This window comes from Zingiber officinale, chromosome 4B (genome assembly GCF_018446385.1).
Source record: "Zingiber officinale cultivar Zhangliang chromosome 4B, Zo_v1.1, whole genome shotgun sequence".
NCBI lineage: Eukaryota > Viridiplantae > Streptophyta > Magnoliopsida > Zingiberales > Zingiberaceae > Zingiber > Zingiber officinale.
In genome coordinates this window covers 94,584,817-94,601,526 of record NC_055993.1, presented here as the reverse complement: position 1 = coordinate 94,601,526, position 16,710 = coordinate 94,584,817, and the positions used below count along the sequence as shown (strand labels likewise).

The 16,710-nt window shown below is 37.7% G+C and overlaps 2 protein-coding genes across 13 annotated transcripts; one reads left to right on the top strand and one right to left on the bottom strand.

Moving 5' to 3' along the window:
• Positions 1 to 7,074: 7,074 nt before the first annotated feature.
• On the top strand, positions 7,075 to 12,388 carry LOC121975564 (protein MICRORCHIDIA 5-like). 12 transcript variants are annotated; one of them, XR_006110350.1, is made up of 9 exons: positions 7,075 to 7,245; positions 7,876 to 8,112; positions 8,903 to 9,001; positions 9,451 to 9,597; positions 9,719 to 9,761; positions 10,694 to 10,753; positions 10,834 to 10,878; positions 11,747 to 11,823; positions 11,910 to 12,388. XR_006110350.1 is itself a non-coding variant. In XM_042527284.1 (8 exons), the coding sequence occupies exons 2-8, from the start codon at positions 8,002 to 8,004 to the stop codon at positions 11,752 to 11,754; spliced, it is 513 nt and encodes a 170-aa protein (XP_042383218.1). In that variant the 5' UTR covers positions 7,075 to 7,245; positions 7,876 to 8,001; the 3' UTR covers positions 11,755 to 12,388. The 12 variants fall into 12 exon arrangements, 3 of the variants coding, with proteins under 3 accessions (XP_042383218.1, XP_042383216.1, XP_042383217.1); XM_042527284.1 differs by having other exon boundaries at positions 11,747 to 12,388; XR_006110355.1 differs by lacking the exon at positions 8,903 to 9,001 and adding an exon at positions 10,093 to 10,200 and having other exon boundaries at positions 7,096 to 7,245; positions 11,747 to 12,388.
• A 1,046-nt stretch (positions 12,389 to 13,434) lies between these two features.
• LOC121975563 (CDT1-like protein a, chloroplastic) lies at positions 13,435 to 16,275 on the bottom strand. The gene is made up of 7 exons (XM_042527281.1): positions 15,863 to 16,275; positions 15,537 to 15,659; positions 15,188 to 15,422; positions 14,325 to 14,978; positions 14,033 to 14,234; positions 13,856 to 13,946; positions 13,435 to 13,716 (listed from the first exon to the last, which is right to left on the bottom strand). Exons 1-7 carry the CDS (start codon positions 16,195 to 16,197, stop codon positions 13,659 to 13,661), a joined length of 1,698 nt encoding a protein of 565 aa, XP_042383215.1. The 5' UTR covers positions 16,198 to 16,275; the 3' UTR covers positions 13,435 to 13,658.
• Between the last annotated feature and the right edge of the window lie 435 nt (positions 16,276 to 16,710).

Sequence of the window (16,710 nt, the reverse complement as noted above, 5' to 3'; positions counted from 1 at the left end):
TAGGTTAAGAAACATTCACAAACTCCAAATCTCAAATCTGCGGCCTTCTCTCTGCCACAAAACAAAGGAGCTATTGAGAACACCCTTCAAGCTCTCAATCGATTTGATAGTAGTTCCAGCACGTGATCTTGATGCACGAAGCTCCTAGAATCGTCCTTCAAGCTTGTGATATTGCTGCGTGAAGGACAGAGGAATGGAGACGAGTGGCGCTGTAGAAATCGATTGATCGGATCGATCCAACAGCAACTCGCAAGGATGGCGATGAAATGAATGCAAAGGCTTCGGGAAAACTCCTTCACGCCGATGCAGGTGAGCGGAAGCCACAGATCTAGGGAACACCCTCGAATCTGTGTTTCTCATGGATCGCGGAGATGGAAATCGTGACTTAGGGAACGCCTGTCGATCGCGATTGGCCTTTGATTGTTGATCATCGGAAGACTGACTTCACCGTTGAAGATGGGGACGAGATCGAAAACTAGGAGTGCGAATGGAGCTTGCGTCGCTACAGATCGTGGAGGAGAAGTTGGGCACGATGAACAGTAGCGCAAGCCACTGTTCATCGTGCCGTTTCTGGGTTTTTGAGGTCAGCTTCGGCCGGTTCAATGCACTTGGTCCGATTCTATTGGCACAACAACTGATTCAATCCACCAAGTTCAACAATACATAGCACGAGTCGAATCCATGTTCAAGCTAACTAGCTTGAGTGCATCCAAATGTGATCAATGAGTCCAAATCTTCACCTAAAACCAAGATTAACAACAATATGTAAGACATAAATCATGAATAAGAAGTATCTAATTGAATTAGCTTAAAATATATCTGGAATAACAAAATTAAACTCCAAGGCAACTACTTGAACCAAATAAATCCAAAATCCCATCAATTCGAATCAAAATATAACACCAATTTGATAAATTATCACAGTGTCATCCATCTTTCAACATCTCAATTTAGGTGTTAACTCAGTTTTCCCATAGATGACGCTAATTTGATCCTACCTGAGAACGTCGATGGATAACTCATTAGTGAACAACCGTCAAGGTTGACTAACTCGTCGGTAACTTGGCTAAGGAGAGCAAGTTAGAATGATGATTAGGGAGTTCCCAAATTTGATCTTGCCCGGGGGCATAGCTTGTTGAATAAGTGAATGGAGAAAAAATGGAATAGGAAAGAGACTCCATTGTGAATGGGACTTTAGTACCATATTGGAAGTTTCAAGGCACTTTGTTGGTTTATATTGATTCACATACATTGAGGTTGTGAACAAATGTATAGGGAGAGACTCTCTCTCACGCGTGAGTGCGTAGGGGGCGGGGGTGCAAATCCAGGGCTCGGATTTGCACTGAACCAAGTTTACTCGTGTACGAGCGCGACCTGCGCACACGAATGCCGGACCGGTCGGGGCAAAATTCGCCCAAGTGGAACAGCCAACATTTTGCCACGTAAACCTTTTTGCTGCTTGTGTAGCGGATGCATTAAAGGAAGATTAATGCAAGACATTTTGTAGCTTGGTGAGTAATGATCATTAATCGATCATTAATTTTGTCGTTTATTTGAGCTCCTATAAAAGGAGGCTGTGACTATAGGCAAAAGGGTTACGCACACAACATAGCAAAGGTTCTCTATTTTCTTCCTCCTCCTCTGTCGTGTAGCTCCTGCTCGGCGGAGTGCTCGTGATAGCAATCAGGTGCCACTCAGTTCGCCGTGACCACCAGTGCTTGGTCAGATTCACGGTCTACCATTGTATCCTAGGAAACAAACGACCCTTGTAAGCCTCGAAGCACAGTCGGAGGTGGGCGAATCTGTTTCAAGGAAACTGCGACTCTCGCAGGCCTCGGTTAGTTTTCCCGGTCGGCTAGTCTCCTCGCCCGATCTGTCTTTTGCCAGATCAAGTTCAGACATGCTCTACCTCTCTGGTCTTCCGCTCTGCAGACTTGTACTGATGCTCTGGTCTGCCGCTCTATAGACCTGCCCTGCAGCTCTGGTCTTCCGCTTTGCAGACCTGCGCTGCCTCTCTGATCTGCCGCTCTGGTCTTCCGCTCTGCAGACCTGCGCTGCCTCTTTGATCTGCTGCTTTGGTCTGCCGCTCTGCAGACCTGCCCTGCTGCTATGGTCTTCCGCACTGCAGCTCTGGTCTGTTGCTCTGGTTTGCCTCTCTGCAGACCTGCCCTGGTCTTCTGCTCTGCTGACCTGGTCTTCCGCTCTGCTGACATGGTCTTCCGCTCTGCAGACCTAGTCTTCCGCTCTGTAGACCTGGTCTTTCGCTCTGCACTTTACAGAAACCAGCCCCTGCTGGCAGCCTGTGATTATCCGCTCAGGTCATTTCGACTGTAAGTTGAATTTAATTCAGTGTAGCTTAAATTCAACTAATACTCATAAATCTCCGACATTAGATTGTTTGTGTCCAACATAGCTAAGATTTAAAAATACCTGGGGCTGATCGTCGGCATTGGTGTTCCGGCGACGATGGTTGCGACTGAGTCATGATGATAGGGTGGAGTCGATGGAAGGTAGCGATGGCAGGTCACGGCTGTGGCTGCGATAATGTCCTACAGATATAGCGTGCTAATAAGGAGAAGGTTTGTCATGGTTATGCTAGTCATGTCGCAACTAGACGTAAGCGAGAAGGGACACGGAAGGCGGTGACACCGGCTACTCGTGGGGTAGATAGAACAATACATGTAGGGAGATAAAACAACAAATAAGGAAAAAATTTAGATTTAATTAAAATTTTTGACAATTCAATTGGGAGAAATAAGGACTGAAATGAAAATACTATAAATTATATGAACTAAAATAAAATGAAGATGTGATTGAAATAAAATTTTATTTGTAAATTTAAAAAAATGAGTGAGGCTGGAGCCCGCCCTAGCCCAAGGATGGCTCCGCCCCTGATCTTGCCTGAGAACGCTAATGGACAACTCATCGGTGAATAAGCGCTGAGGTAATTGATTGACTCATTGGCCACTTGGCCACGTGGTTTTGCAGAATGGTATGGTGAAAGCTAGGAAGGAAACACCAAGGAGCAAAAGTTAGAATGATGACTAAGGATTCCTCGGCGCAGCCACTCCGACGTTCAAATAAATCTTTGATGGAGGAGAAAAGTAGAAGAGTTGTGATGTTAGGATTTTGTATTTATTTGTATGTGTATCCGTGCCTGTCAGAATATGCTACCTTTTATAGGATTGCGATTGATTTCCACGTTCTCCACGTGTCCCCGAATTGTCGCCTTCATTACCCACATTTTCGAGAATTAGATGATTGTCATTGCCCATTTATTTTAGAATAAATGGCTACGTTTCTCGCCTTCTTCGTGGATAACAATTATTTTTCTCATGTTTTTAGCTAGTGACAGCGTATCATCTTGGTTTATCGGTGGTTGACACCATTCTAGTTTAGCCGGGATCTATTTGAATCAAGGAACAAGGTATCAGGATCGATCACCGCGGAGCCCAGAGTTGGGGCTAGGAGTTGGGAGTCGGGAGTCAGGATCACTTGTTGTTAACTTTGATGACTTTAGTAAAACTATTGACTTCTTTAACCATGTCGCACTCCTTGATCCCATATCAAGATTATATAAATCACTTGAATCTGTTACCTTAGGTGATACAATAATAATTTTATTTATAATAATGATTTTATTTATCAATATTTCCTTAAGTTAAAATCAATGAATAAAAAAAATTTAAATAGTAATTAAAAACGTAAGCTAATAATATTACAATAATTTTTTAGTAGTTAACGATTAGTTAATATTTTAAATATTTTATCGGTGAAATTTAATTTTATTTATTTAATTAATTTATTAGATAAATATATTATTTTTTAATAAATTAGAGCATCTGCAGCGTTAATGTTTGTTTTTTATTATTTTTTTTGTCATATGCAGTATTAACGTGTTCATATGTTTGAACACGTTAATGTTACAGTATTCAAAGGAGGCGCCATGTCAACATTAATGCCTCTACAGTATTAAAAAAAAAAATATCACGTCGACATTAATGCCTCAGGTATTAATGCAGATGCTCTTATACTTAAAAATTTACTATAAAAGAGTTTTTATGTTTTTAAATTTTCTAATAAAGTAGTTTTTATATCGTCATACCGATAAGGTTCCTACCGTGTAACATAAATTTTAAATTGTGAAAATAATCTTTTATAAGTTATAAAATTATCATTTTAAATTTTACTTTAAAAAATTAAATGACTTTAATAATATTTATTTATTAAAAATTAATCTTTATTTTTAAAAAATATATTAACGCCACATTTTTTTTCCTTGACTCAACCTCAAAGTAGGAGTCACTGTCTACACCACATTTTTTTTCCTCTTCGATTTGCAAAATCCTGATTTCGCGAAGGAGGAGGAGTTTTGCGTTTCGACTAGATAGAGATAGAGGTGGGAGTTGAAACTTCTTTTCTTGTTGTTATTCGGGCTTCTTCCACATGGATGTATTTTAGTGCTCGAGCCTATAACCCGTAGAAGTTGGTTGGGGGCTTCTTGACCAAGGATCTAAAGAAGTCTTCATCAATTGAGCCTTGTGATAAGGCATTGATATGTACCTCTGGGGTGACCAAAGATGCGTCTATGACTATCCGATTGAACCGTTGCAAATATTTTTTCAAGACCTCATTAGGTTTCTGCTTGAAGGCAAATAAATCATGTGGAGTTTTTTGATACCTCCGACTGGTGGCGAAATGCTGCATGAGCATGGCTTTGAAATCCTTGAAATTCCAGATGGAGGATGCAGGAAGGTAAATGAACTATCTTTGTGCTGAATCTGAGAGAGTCGTCAGGAAAACTCGACAATTGACACCGTTTGTATATTACTGCAACACAGAAGCATTCTTAAATTTGCATATGTGATCTCGGGATCGGTTACGCTAGTATATTCTCCAATTTGCAGTGCCCTAAAGTTTCGTAGCAACTAATCTTGAAGGATGCTTTCAGAAAACGGAGGACCCAAGAGATCTTTGCTTTGCCAGACGCGCAGACCCTTCCCCTCGAGAGGTTTTGATGCAGGGTTTCCCTTGAGGATTCCAAAGATTCTTCCCTTATAGCCGAAGCACCGGCCTAAGCAGGGAATGCAACACAGGGCATTCTCGTAGGTTGGCTCGACCTTTGATACAACGCGAGCGGTACCTCAACAGAGTGGGGTGACAATTCAGTTGAGGGATTGGGCACAGGCGGTGTCGGTTGTTGGGGCTGCCCTTGCAACACCGCCTGTACTATGGCCGTAACCAATTTGTTGAAGTCATCCGTAGCCATGGTGATAACGCTTGGTCTTCCAGTATCCTTGGCATGCCAATGTCGTCTATCTTTCAACATCTCAGTTTAGGTCTTAACTCAGTTTTCCCATAAACGACGCTAATTTGATCCTACCTGAAAATGTCGATAGATAACTCGCTAGTGAACAAGCGTCGAGGTTGACTAACTCGTCGGTCACTTGGCCACATGGTATTGTAGAATGCTATGGTGAAACCTAAGAAAGAAACACCAAAGAGAGCAAGTTAGAATGACGATTAGGAAGTTCCCAAATTTGATCTTGCCTGAGAACGCTAATGGACAACTCACCGATGAATAGGCGTCAAGGTAATTGATTGACTCATTGGCCACTTGGCCACGTGGTTTTGCATAATGGTATGGTGAAAGCTAGGAAGGAAACACCAAGGAGCAAAAATTAGAATGACGACTAAGGAGTTCCCCAACGCAGCCACTCTGACGTTCAAATAAATCTTTGATGGAGGAGAAAAGTAGAAGAGTTGTGATGTTAGGGTTTTGTGTTTATTTGTATGTGTATCCGTGCTCGTCAGAATATGCTACCTTTTATAGGGTTGCAATTGATTTCCACGTTCTCCACGTGTCCTCGGATTTTCGCCAATTTTCGCCTTCATTACCCACATTTTCCAGAATTAGATGACTATCATTGCCCATTTATTTCAGAATAAATGGCTACATTTCTTACTTTCTTCAAGGATAACAATTATTTTTCTCATGTTTTTAGCTAGTGACAATGTATCATCTTGATTTATCGATGGTTGACATCATTTTGATTTAGCTGAGATCTATCTGAATCAAGGAACAAGGTATCGGGATCGATCATCACGGAGCCCAGAGCCGGGGCAAGGAGTTGGGAGTCGAGGGTCGGGCCCACTTGTTGTTGACTTTGATAGTTTTAGTGAAACTATTGACTTCTTTACCTATGTGACACCTCTTGATCCCATATCAAGGTTATATAAATTACTTGAATATGTTACCTCTAGGTGATATAATAATAATTTTATTTATAATAATGATTTTATTTATCAAGATTTCCTTAAGTTAAAATCGATGAATAAAAAAATTAAAATAGTAATTAAAAACGTAAGCTAATAATATTACAATAAGTTATTAGTAGTTAACGATTAGTTAATATTTTAAATATTTTATCGGTGAAATTTAATTTTATTTATTTAATTAATATATTAGACAAATATATTATTTTTTTAACAAATTATACTTAAAAATTTAATATAAAAGAATGTTTATGTTTTTAAATTTTCTAATAAAGAAGTGAGTTTTTATACCGATAAGGTTCATACTGTAACATAAAATTTTAATTGTGAAAATAATCTTTTATAAGTTATAAAATTATCATTTTAAATTTTACTTTAAAAAACTAAATGACTTTAATAATATTTATTTATTAAAAATTAATCTTTATTTTTAAAAATATATTAACGCCTTAAATTTTGTCTACCCGAAGCTTGTTGATTAATGACGGTGCCTAGTGAATATTTTCGAAAATTTTAAATTATTCTAAGACTATGCATTTTTTTTTTTCAAAAAGAGCATTAGTATGGCAATAATAACTTTTTTTACGGTAATTCTCCTCCAATTAAAATTGCTAAAGTTTAAAAAAAGGTTGTTTTTGAAAAAATAAAAATAAAATTCGAGTCAGTAGTAAACTGTAAAAGACAACGTAACTAACTGCGAGCCTTGAAAGTTGAAACCTACTTTCTTATATACGGTCACCCGAACTTGTATGCGGCCCTTCAATCCTCCGTACGCGTGGAGGCGAAATAGTCGGTTGGGCGAGTGGTTATCTGTCCCATTCATGTAAAATTACAAATTGGACATCCCTTTTCTCGCTAGGTCATTTTTTCTTAACAGGGCATCTGTTGCTCAACGATTCTTGGGGTTTTAACAGGAAGCGTCACTAAACTTGAAAAGTTGAAGGAATCATAAAGGTCTGTTTTTGCTATGTAAGTGTTGCTTGATTTTATCCTTTGGTGTTAATTTTTTTCTTCTTTCCAAGGTTTTGAATCTGCTGAGAGAGTAATCACTCTCTTGAATGCGTTGTTTGTTTTCATTTATATGAGCGTTGTGGTTGTACATTTTGAATGGGAGAAGGTAGAAGAAGATAGATGAAAAGGTAATGAGGATTGCATGATCGTGTTTTTGTTGCTTACCTTCCCCCTTTATAGTTTCTTCCTCTTCCTGGTTATCCATCTAAGTAAACCAAGCTGAAAGATGGGGAGGAACTGAGGAAGGAGAAGAGAGTCCTTTCCGTTCTTTTTTTTTTTCTTGTAAAACGAACAGGTAGAGTTCAGCCAGTTAACTTTGCAGAGAACAGCTTGTGATGTCCATCTCCATATCGGTTCTAAACCTTAAGGATTAGACAGGGTTTGCACCAGTCACCAACTCCTATTCGGCTGAGAATCTAAATCATAGAATCATAAAAGAATAAAAAAAATCATCTTTATGAAGTACCCCAGTTTGTTCGTCCTTTGTAATACTGCCCTATATCTTATTTGAAAATCTCTCTTTTGTAAGATATTGAGAATCTTTCTGGATGATCTAATGCTGACGCTTGATATAATTTGCATCTATAGGTGCAACATATCAGATACCTTCTCTGGATTACTACATAAATGAAGGATTTGAAGAAAACAAAAACCAACAGATACCAAATGAATTTTCACCTTAGCTGGCAATGATGGGAAAAGACTGCACTTCTAATGGAAGTAGCTTGGTTGTTTGCTCTAATGGTTCTTATGCTCCACTCAGTAGGAGATTCTAGAGTGTTGGGGATTATGAAGTTCAACCGAACGCTCAGCCAACATCCCATAGTATATTACTCTTTAATGGAATAATTTCTTCTTAAACTTATATAGGACAGATACTATGTTTGTACCAAGGAGATTTTGGAAATCGTCTCTGTGTCCACCCCAAGTTTCTACATTCAAATGCTACTTCACATAAATGGGTCTTTGGAGGTGTATCCACTGTTTGCATTTAATCAATATGGTTTTTCTTTTTCAACAATTTACTAGCTATCTTGCTTTATCTCTTTTGTTTGATTTCCAGCAATAGCAGAGCTTGATAATGCATTTGATGAGGCAAGACCTTCAGCCTGCCTTCTCTATGAGAATAGCTTTCTCTTCTTGATATAGGAGGTTTATTTATATGTTTGAATGTCATAGTAAATTTTGTGGGGGGGTTCAGTTGCATTAGTTTATGCTTTAGAAAGCCTTTGGTGAGCTATGAGTAAATTGACAATATTCTAATGTTGCCTGTGATCCAGATAAGTAATGGTTCTACATTTGTCAAAATTGATAAACCTAGTAATCAACATTCAAGCAAACCTTCATTATTAATTCAAGGTAGTTGTTATCAAATAAATATTTGTTTCTTTTATTTTCGTTTTTAATATTAAGAGGAGAGTGTTTTGTTTTCCTTTACTAATTTTCCCTTGAATTTTTGACTTGATTTGATTTTACATCAAGATGATGGTGGTGGAATGGATCCAATACTCTTGCGGCACTGCATGAGCTTTTTAAAAATATATTAAGATGATGGTAACATCATGTTTCTTTGTCCCGGCAAACAGAATCACATTCATCTCGATCTACTTTGCAGTTTAATGATATGGGAAATCATGGTACCAAAATAATCATATATAACTTATGGCACAATGACACAGGGGAGACCGAACTTGATTTTGAAATTGATGAAAAGGTTAATATTTTCATATTCTTGAAATTAAAATCTGCTGCAGTTTATATTGCCATGTCTGAACATATGTCCAAATATGTAATCCATTATCATGTTTCTACCTATATAATAAGTCTTCTTCCATGCACTTGTGATCCTTCCCAAACTTCAAATCTTGTCTTGTTGAACTTTAGCTGAATATTTATATAGTTTTGATGTATTGAGCCATTGACACCTATTATTAGTCAAACAATTTAGTGCTTATATTTTCTGGTTTCCATATATATTGATAAGTGGAGCACCTAATCAAGTGCGTGCAAATAGTAGTTGTTTGCAGAAAACACAAAACCATATTGCAAGGAGACTTTGCTATTCTCTCCGAGTATTACTTTATATGTTCTACTTATCATAAGAAAGTCGTTTTGTGTTTTCTAAACACTTTAAATTTTATTGTTGTCTTTGTAATCCTACAGGTATACTGCTCAATTCTATATTTGCACATGCCGGACAATTTCAAAATTATTTTATATGAATGTGAAGTAGAGCACCATTATATAGCCAGAGATCTCAAATACTGTGAATGTGTTCAGTACCGAGCACACGTTGGTGAGAAGATAGAGGTTTGTTCTAAACTGGATACATCGATGACATTTAAAATATTTCTTCATGGCTTCATCCTATATATGCTTAGCCATATATTTCTTGAATCTATTTATTGAAATTATTATTTCACTTTCTCAGCCGTTTCACCATGGAGCAAGTTATAGAGGCAAAGGTGTGGTTGGTAAGAATTCTAATTCATTCTCGCTTTACTTTTAGTCATTATCTTTGCTTCATGTACAAAATTAGGACTTTCTAAGCTTCTCAATAACCTTTCATTAGATTTGGAGGTCATTGCCCCTATTGATTAAATTTTTATATTGTTTGACCTTTTAAGGTGTACTTGAGGTGAACTTTTTAAAACCCACACATGATTAGCAAGGTTTTGAAAGATCAAGTCTATATGAAAAATGGAGACTCAATTGAAATAAATGACATATGAGTACTGTTTTCTGACATTTTCTGACATATATGAGTAATTTCTATTTTCTGACATTTTTTAAGGTTTATATTAGGGCTGTGGAAGAACATCCTTAAGTGTGCATTGTTAGGTTGATCTCGTCCCTTGGTTGACGATAAAGACACAAATCCATCAACTATCTTGATCATTAGAGGGAGTGAAGGTACATGAAACCATTTCATAATATGAGTAATACATTCTAGGCAAAATGAATTTGAGATCAGTTGACTAATCTATGTAAAAACATTATTTATCTGTGACTATACACTCAATCTGTCTATCTACTTATGCTATTTGCCCTTTTCTGCAAAAAATGGAATAACTGAATGTAATGTGGGCACAAAATACTAATGACAAAGTCCGATTTTGGTCTTTGTTTGTTGAATTTTGAGCATGTTGAATGATTTGAAGGAAAATAATGCAAGTCATAGAAAGTAACCCAGCTTTCAACTAACCAAAATTGTAGATTTAGCTTCTATATGCTTTCTTTGGGTTATATTTAGAATTTTATAGTTACACTTGGCATTTTATAATATATTCATACTGGTGGGTAATGCTCCTCGAGTTTGTACTTCCAAAAGAAGTTTGAATTCTTTTGGTTTGCAACTACTTTATTTTTCTCATGCATTTTTTGGTGTTTCTTTTTGCCATAATAGGGTGCATCATTCCCATTTGGTTGGTTATGAGAAGAAAATTTCCAGCTCAGCTGCACATCGGTCTGCTGCTCACCCACTGCATTCTTCTTCTAGGTGTTACATTAAGTCCATCCCTGTTAATACCTCTACAACATTAACAGGCACTACATGTATGGTTTCCAATCACAATGCAAGTTCAGTGCCAGGTAAGTTCGACTACAATAGATCGGATCTATCTTGAAAGAATTTTCCTAAGTGTTACTAATTACTTGTAACACATTCACAACAATACAAGTACCACGAAACGAATCTTCTAGTGCCATTTCTTCAAAATATATGGATATAATATATTTTGTTATGAACTTAATTCATGGTATTTTTTTAAATGAAAAATTATTGATAGAGGCATTTCTTCAAAATAGGTTACGAAGAGACTTGCAGTGAAATGGAAGAATTATTTTAGTATTTTTGGTTGCATCTTCTGATTGCCACAATCTCTCAATTTTATGCTAGTTATATGGTACTCTCCTATATTATTAAGTTGCAATGTTGGGCTTATGTTCATATTATGGAGTTCAAGAATAGGAATGAAAAGAAGACCTGAAGAATCCATTGATAAGAAGGAATCTCCTAGAAAGCAAGCACACACTATAGTCTTGGGAAAGGTGGTGTAGAACAAACAAATATTTTTATGAAATCTCACTCCATTTAGTTTTGAAACTTTGTTAATTTTTTTCCTTAAGAAGTTTTACTATACACTTTATTCCTATTATAATTATTTTTCATCTCTAATCAACTTGTTTTTGGTTTAGTATTATAATTAGAATCTCTAGTGTTTATGATACAACATGTTTTAGTTAAATTACTTATATTCTTAATCTTTATGCAAAATGCTCCTTACACATGGTAAAATAGTTTGATTGGATAGTCTGTGCATTGTAGTTAGTTGTCACATGAGGAAGTTTGGTAGTGTCTGCTAGTTTAATTTCTTTCTGTGAAGAGTATTATGAATTGGATTCTCCTCGAATCTCGACCATAAGAATTTGCAGCTAATACATATCACTCTTCTTGCAGCCAAGTAATTGCGCTGGATGGCAAAAAGGTGTGGATATAAAAGCCTTGATACAAGAAAATATTGAAGCGCACCGAGAGTGAGTGCAAGCTAAGCTGTTTTGTTTCTTTTATATCAAGCTAGAGCAAATATCTTGAGCCCACCTAAAGAAAACTTTTGAAAAAGGGTATACACTTCCAAAGACCTCCAAAGACCGCCAAAGACTAGATTGATGCACCTCCAGAGACCTTATTGATCAGATGCAAATAGTAGATACAGCTCTAAAGAACCACTTATGTGACGTAGCATTTGAATGTAAAATTTGGGGTGCACAGAGATGATTTCCAAAGTCTTCTTGGTACAAGCATAGTATGTCATCAAAACCTATACAAGTAAAGAAATTAATCCATTAAAGAGTAATATACTATGGGATGTTGGCTGAGTGTTTGGCTGAACTTGGTAGTACCTAGCACTCCAAAATCTCCCATTGAGTGGAGCATAAGAACTATTTGAGCAAACAACTAAGTCACTTCTTTTTGCAGTGCAGTCTTCTCCTACCATCGTCAGTTGAGATGAAAACTGACGATGAAAATTTATTTGGTCTGTAAGTTTTTAGTTTCTTCAAATTCTTCATTTATGTAAGAATCCAGAAAAGATGTCTGATATGTTGCATTGAGGATGCTGTATATTTCATTTGTCTTTCAGAATGCTCATCTAAGATATCGATATAATTAGTTTTATAAAGATGCACATTATATCAAGTGTCAGCATTAGATCATCCAGAAAGATGGTCAATATCTTACAAAAGAGAGATTTTCAAACAGGATGAAGGGCAGTATTACAAAGGACGAACAAACTGGAGTGCGTCATAAAGATAATTAAGGATCGAATACTTTTTATTGATAGAAAATGATATCTATCATGGCTGATTGCACTGCATCAATATGGCGACAAACGAAGTGGAGATTGCTTTTGTACTGCAATGTTGCTCATTTTCATAGTGCTAATGCCGGCATGATGCAGTGCAATAAAAAAGTATCCACGTTGGCACATGTTCGCATTAACGCATTAACGCTTCCCGCATTAACAGCATTGTGGATGCTGTTACAAATGAAGTAAAACTGTAACAATGTCATAAATCGTATGACTCTAAATTGAATCTATCCAATTGTTTTTCTCTATGATGTTTGATTTGTTGACCGTGAGCTCATTTGGTTCGTTAATTCCTTTTGACCAAACTACGAAACTCATAACAAAGACATCCTACAAAGCAAGCATATCAATGAACAACCTATTACTTCAACAATCAACATTAAAGCAAAATAATCAATAGCAAGAAATTAACTGTCATTGTTGATTTTTTGACATTAAAGAAGCTATTTATGTTCAAGGATGATTGTTTTTTTTTTTTATATCACTCTAAAGCTGTAAATGACAAGTATTCTTTAACAAAGGGTGGAAGAATAGTTCACTCTCTACCCGGCTTAGTTGGCAATACTTTCATCTTTGTTTCATGTTTAGTTGTTCCTAATAATCTTGAACACATTCACAATCAAATTCCACTCAGCTCAATTACACTACCACACCTACTCCTTCAGTAACAAAAACACATGTGAAATGATTATTGCTATACTAATCTAGGACTTTTTTTGCTTCTGAAGACCATAACATACATGAAAAGTGTAGCTTCTAACAAATTGGCCAATGTATATAAATCAGAGACCATCAGGCACCATTCTTCTTATAAATAGCACTTAAAACACCAAATGACTGGTATTCAAAGTTTACATTTTTGATTGAACACTATCATATTCAAGCTTCTGGACAAAAAAGAAAATGTTGAACATGACACCAACACTTGATCAAAATAAGTGCTATCTGCAGTTTGTTCTCAAGTTAGCAGACAATGCCATGTAGCTTTCTGGTGCTTCTCTTCTATTCTGCTTCTAATAATCTTCTCCGGATTTCGTCTGCATTTGATGCCTTGTTTACACTGGAAAAAAACAAGATTTTGCAATGAGTCAGCAGGGATTTCATTGTACAATCAAGGTTTTGCTGCAGAACAAACGACTTCACAGACTACAAAGAATATTGCATAACTCAGAATAAGAATCGTGATTGTAAAGGCTTACCAACATAGATTGAGCCCCGAGCTGCCAGTCTTTTCAGAGATCCATTCTGGAACTAATTCTATCAAAAGGTTCAACTGTTCTTCCACTTCACCTGCAAATTCATGTTCAGTTGTTTTAGTTGCAAAAACATTTACAAATCACTTTATCAAATTCCAGCATGAATTCCTTCTGCCTTACCTTTATCAACTATCTTAGAGTTACTCGATATTAACTTATTGATCAATTCATGCTTTGGCACAACAGATCTCTGCCACGACTGATAAGCGAGTAGGATCATGTTGAAAACGTTGGGCAAAGAAGCTATCAACTTTTGCCTTTTAATTGCTTCCACAACACCGTCTTCTTTCTCTTGCACTGCTTTCTTCTCCTTCTCCTTAATCTGGAAAAAGATGCAAGCAAATTGATTAGGCACACATTTGCTTTGTTTCAAGTAGTACATATTCACTGAAAGGGAAGTAAATTTACACACCGATTTTAACAGAGCTTCTGGTAGAATACTGAGGACATCAGTAGACGCAGTTCTATCTAAACCCTCCTCAGCCACTGCTTTTCCACTCTTCTTTGGAGTCATAAACAATTTTGTCCGGGTTGACCTCTTCTCGGATTTGTTCAATAGTGGACCGTCACAGCTAGGAGTTGTCCTGCATCTCTTTGGGGTAGGATATTCCGGAGTGCTAGACATTATCTTTAATGGAGTGAATAAGAGTTTTGCAGGAGTTCCCTCTTGATCATTATGTTCGTGCCCATCTTTCCCTTCATCGCCTCCACGTTTTCTCAACATCATTGTTGATGCAGGCGAACCAAGTAAAGACTTCCGACACATTGGTGGACTAGAGGCACATTTTGCAGGTGATGAAGCAGTAGATGCAGCAATTTCATTGATAGCTGATTCGTCACCAAGAGATGACAAAGGAGTTTTCTTTGAATTAGGAACGGCAAATTTAGAAAAACGCCTCTGAAAGGACTGAGACATGAGAGATGCAACTAAAAAGGGCTGCCGGGTAGCAGCATTCGGTGAAGATTCGCTGCATATTCCATTGGCATTGATGTCAACACTCGGTCGCATAATCAATTTTGTTTGATTAAATGGATGTGGAAGCTCATCCTCTGGCACCGCATCTCCCTGATGTACAAAACTTACAATCAGAAATGGTTCTAGAACAATCCTCAATACAGATAATATAATCATTGGGTGCTATACCATGTAAATTCAAGGAAGAACTGAGCACTATGATGATCATTTATTAACTTAAACACTTGATTGAAAATTGAAAACAAAAAAAGATATATCTAAATTTAGCAGAGGGAAAGGGACAAACTTGGTTCCATTACCTCTGGATGTTCATTGACGAAACCAAGAAGCCGTTCTCTGAAAACAGTCCTTAAGACTGTATACCCAGTTTCGCTTTTTCCCTTGATGATTTTTTCCACAGCATCAACTTGCAAATTAACTTGAAGCTCTGGCTTCATGCAGCAAGTACGCTCATCATGAACAAGAATCTTCTTGAGACTTATAGCTTCAGGTAGAATGTATTTTAACTGTGCTAAATGCGTGTAGGTGAAACGCCTGAAAGTTTGAAGAATAACCTCATAAGAAAACTAAAAACACAATTGAATAAGCAATTAAACCACTTCATGACAAAATTGAAGTGCCAAATTCATAGTGCCAGAATTTTTTTACCTTTCTGTCAAATGTTGAATACTGTTGCAGACGTTGGAAAAGGTAGGCATCGACGCCCCTTTTAGCCTAAGCAAACGAATGGAGGTCTCCATGGCATTGAAAAATTCACACAGCAACTCGTATCTAATCACAAAATGAACTAGTTAATTATAACTGAGATTCTAAGATAAATGCCGCTCAAGCATGATTACCCTAAAAAATTAAAAATATAAGACGATTGCATTTCCTATTAATCTGTATATACTAGAATCAAATGAGGCAATTGAGAAAGCTATCTTGATTAGAATCGCACATGTGAAGTCAAAGGGGTAAAAAGAAGAGCATACTTTTCAGGAAGGAGTGTTTTAGCCTTCAGCAACATGGGACTGGAACTAGGCGCCGACCCATCCCCAAGCTGGTCCTCCACCGACGAGAGATTGGCATCGGATTGAACAAGATTAGACCGATCAGGAGGCCTTTGAAGCCCTAAGGCGACTCGTCGCACATCGTTAATGGAGAAGGCGAGCCTTCGATTGCTGGATCGCTGCGGTGGCTTCTCCGGCGTGCAGATCTGGTCGGCGGCCGGCGAGACCTTGCCCGACGATTCCAGTGTAGAGATCGGGGAGGCGAAAGGCCTCTTCTTGGCCATAGCAGAAGGGGTTGCCTTTGTTTCCGAGTCCATCGCGATTCCAGAGCCGATCGGAGACGAGAGGAGCGGCGGACGAGGAGGAAGAGAAGAGGAAAAAGGCTGAAGAAGGAATGAGATACGAAGCGGGGGCGGCCGAAAGCCAATAAAGAGGCGTCTTGGGATGGCGGGAAATCGTTACTGGCGGGAACGCCATCTAGGCACCCGCGTAGCCGTGGGACCGGTCTCTGTTTCCCGCCATCTATATGGGCCGGATAAATATGTGGGCCGGACAGGCTGGACAGTTTCCCAATGGGTCAGCTCAAGCCCACCAAACACTATGATAAGAAAATTATGAAATTGAACCTCATTTAAAACTTATTTACTTTCCATGTTTGACTTTGACTACGAGATGGAGATTTAACCGTCAATGGATTTGGACGATTAGATTAGATACAATGCAATGATGCATCGAGATGGGGGCGTTCTAATCCCACCGACGCGCTATAATAATTAAGGTTATAACTTAATCAATGGGACCAGAGTCTTCGTGCTGCGGAACTGGAAGGA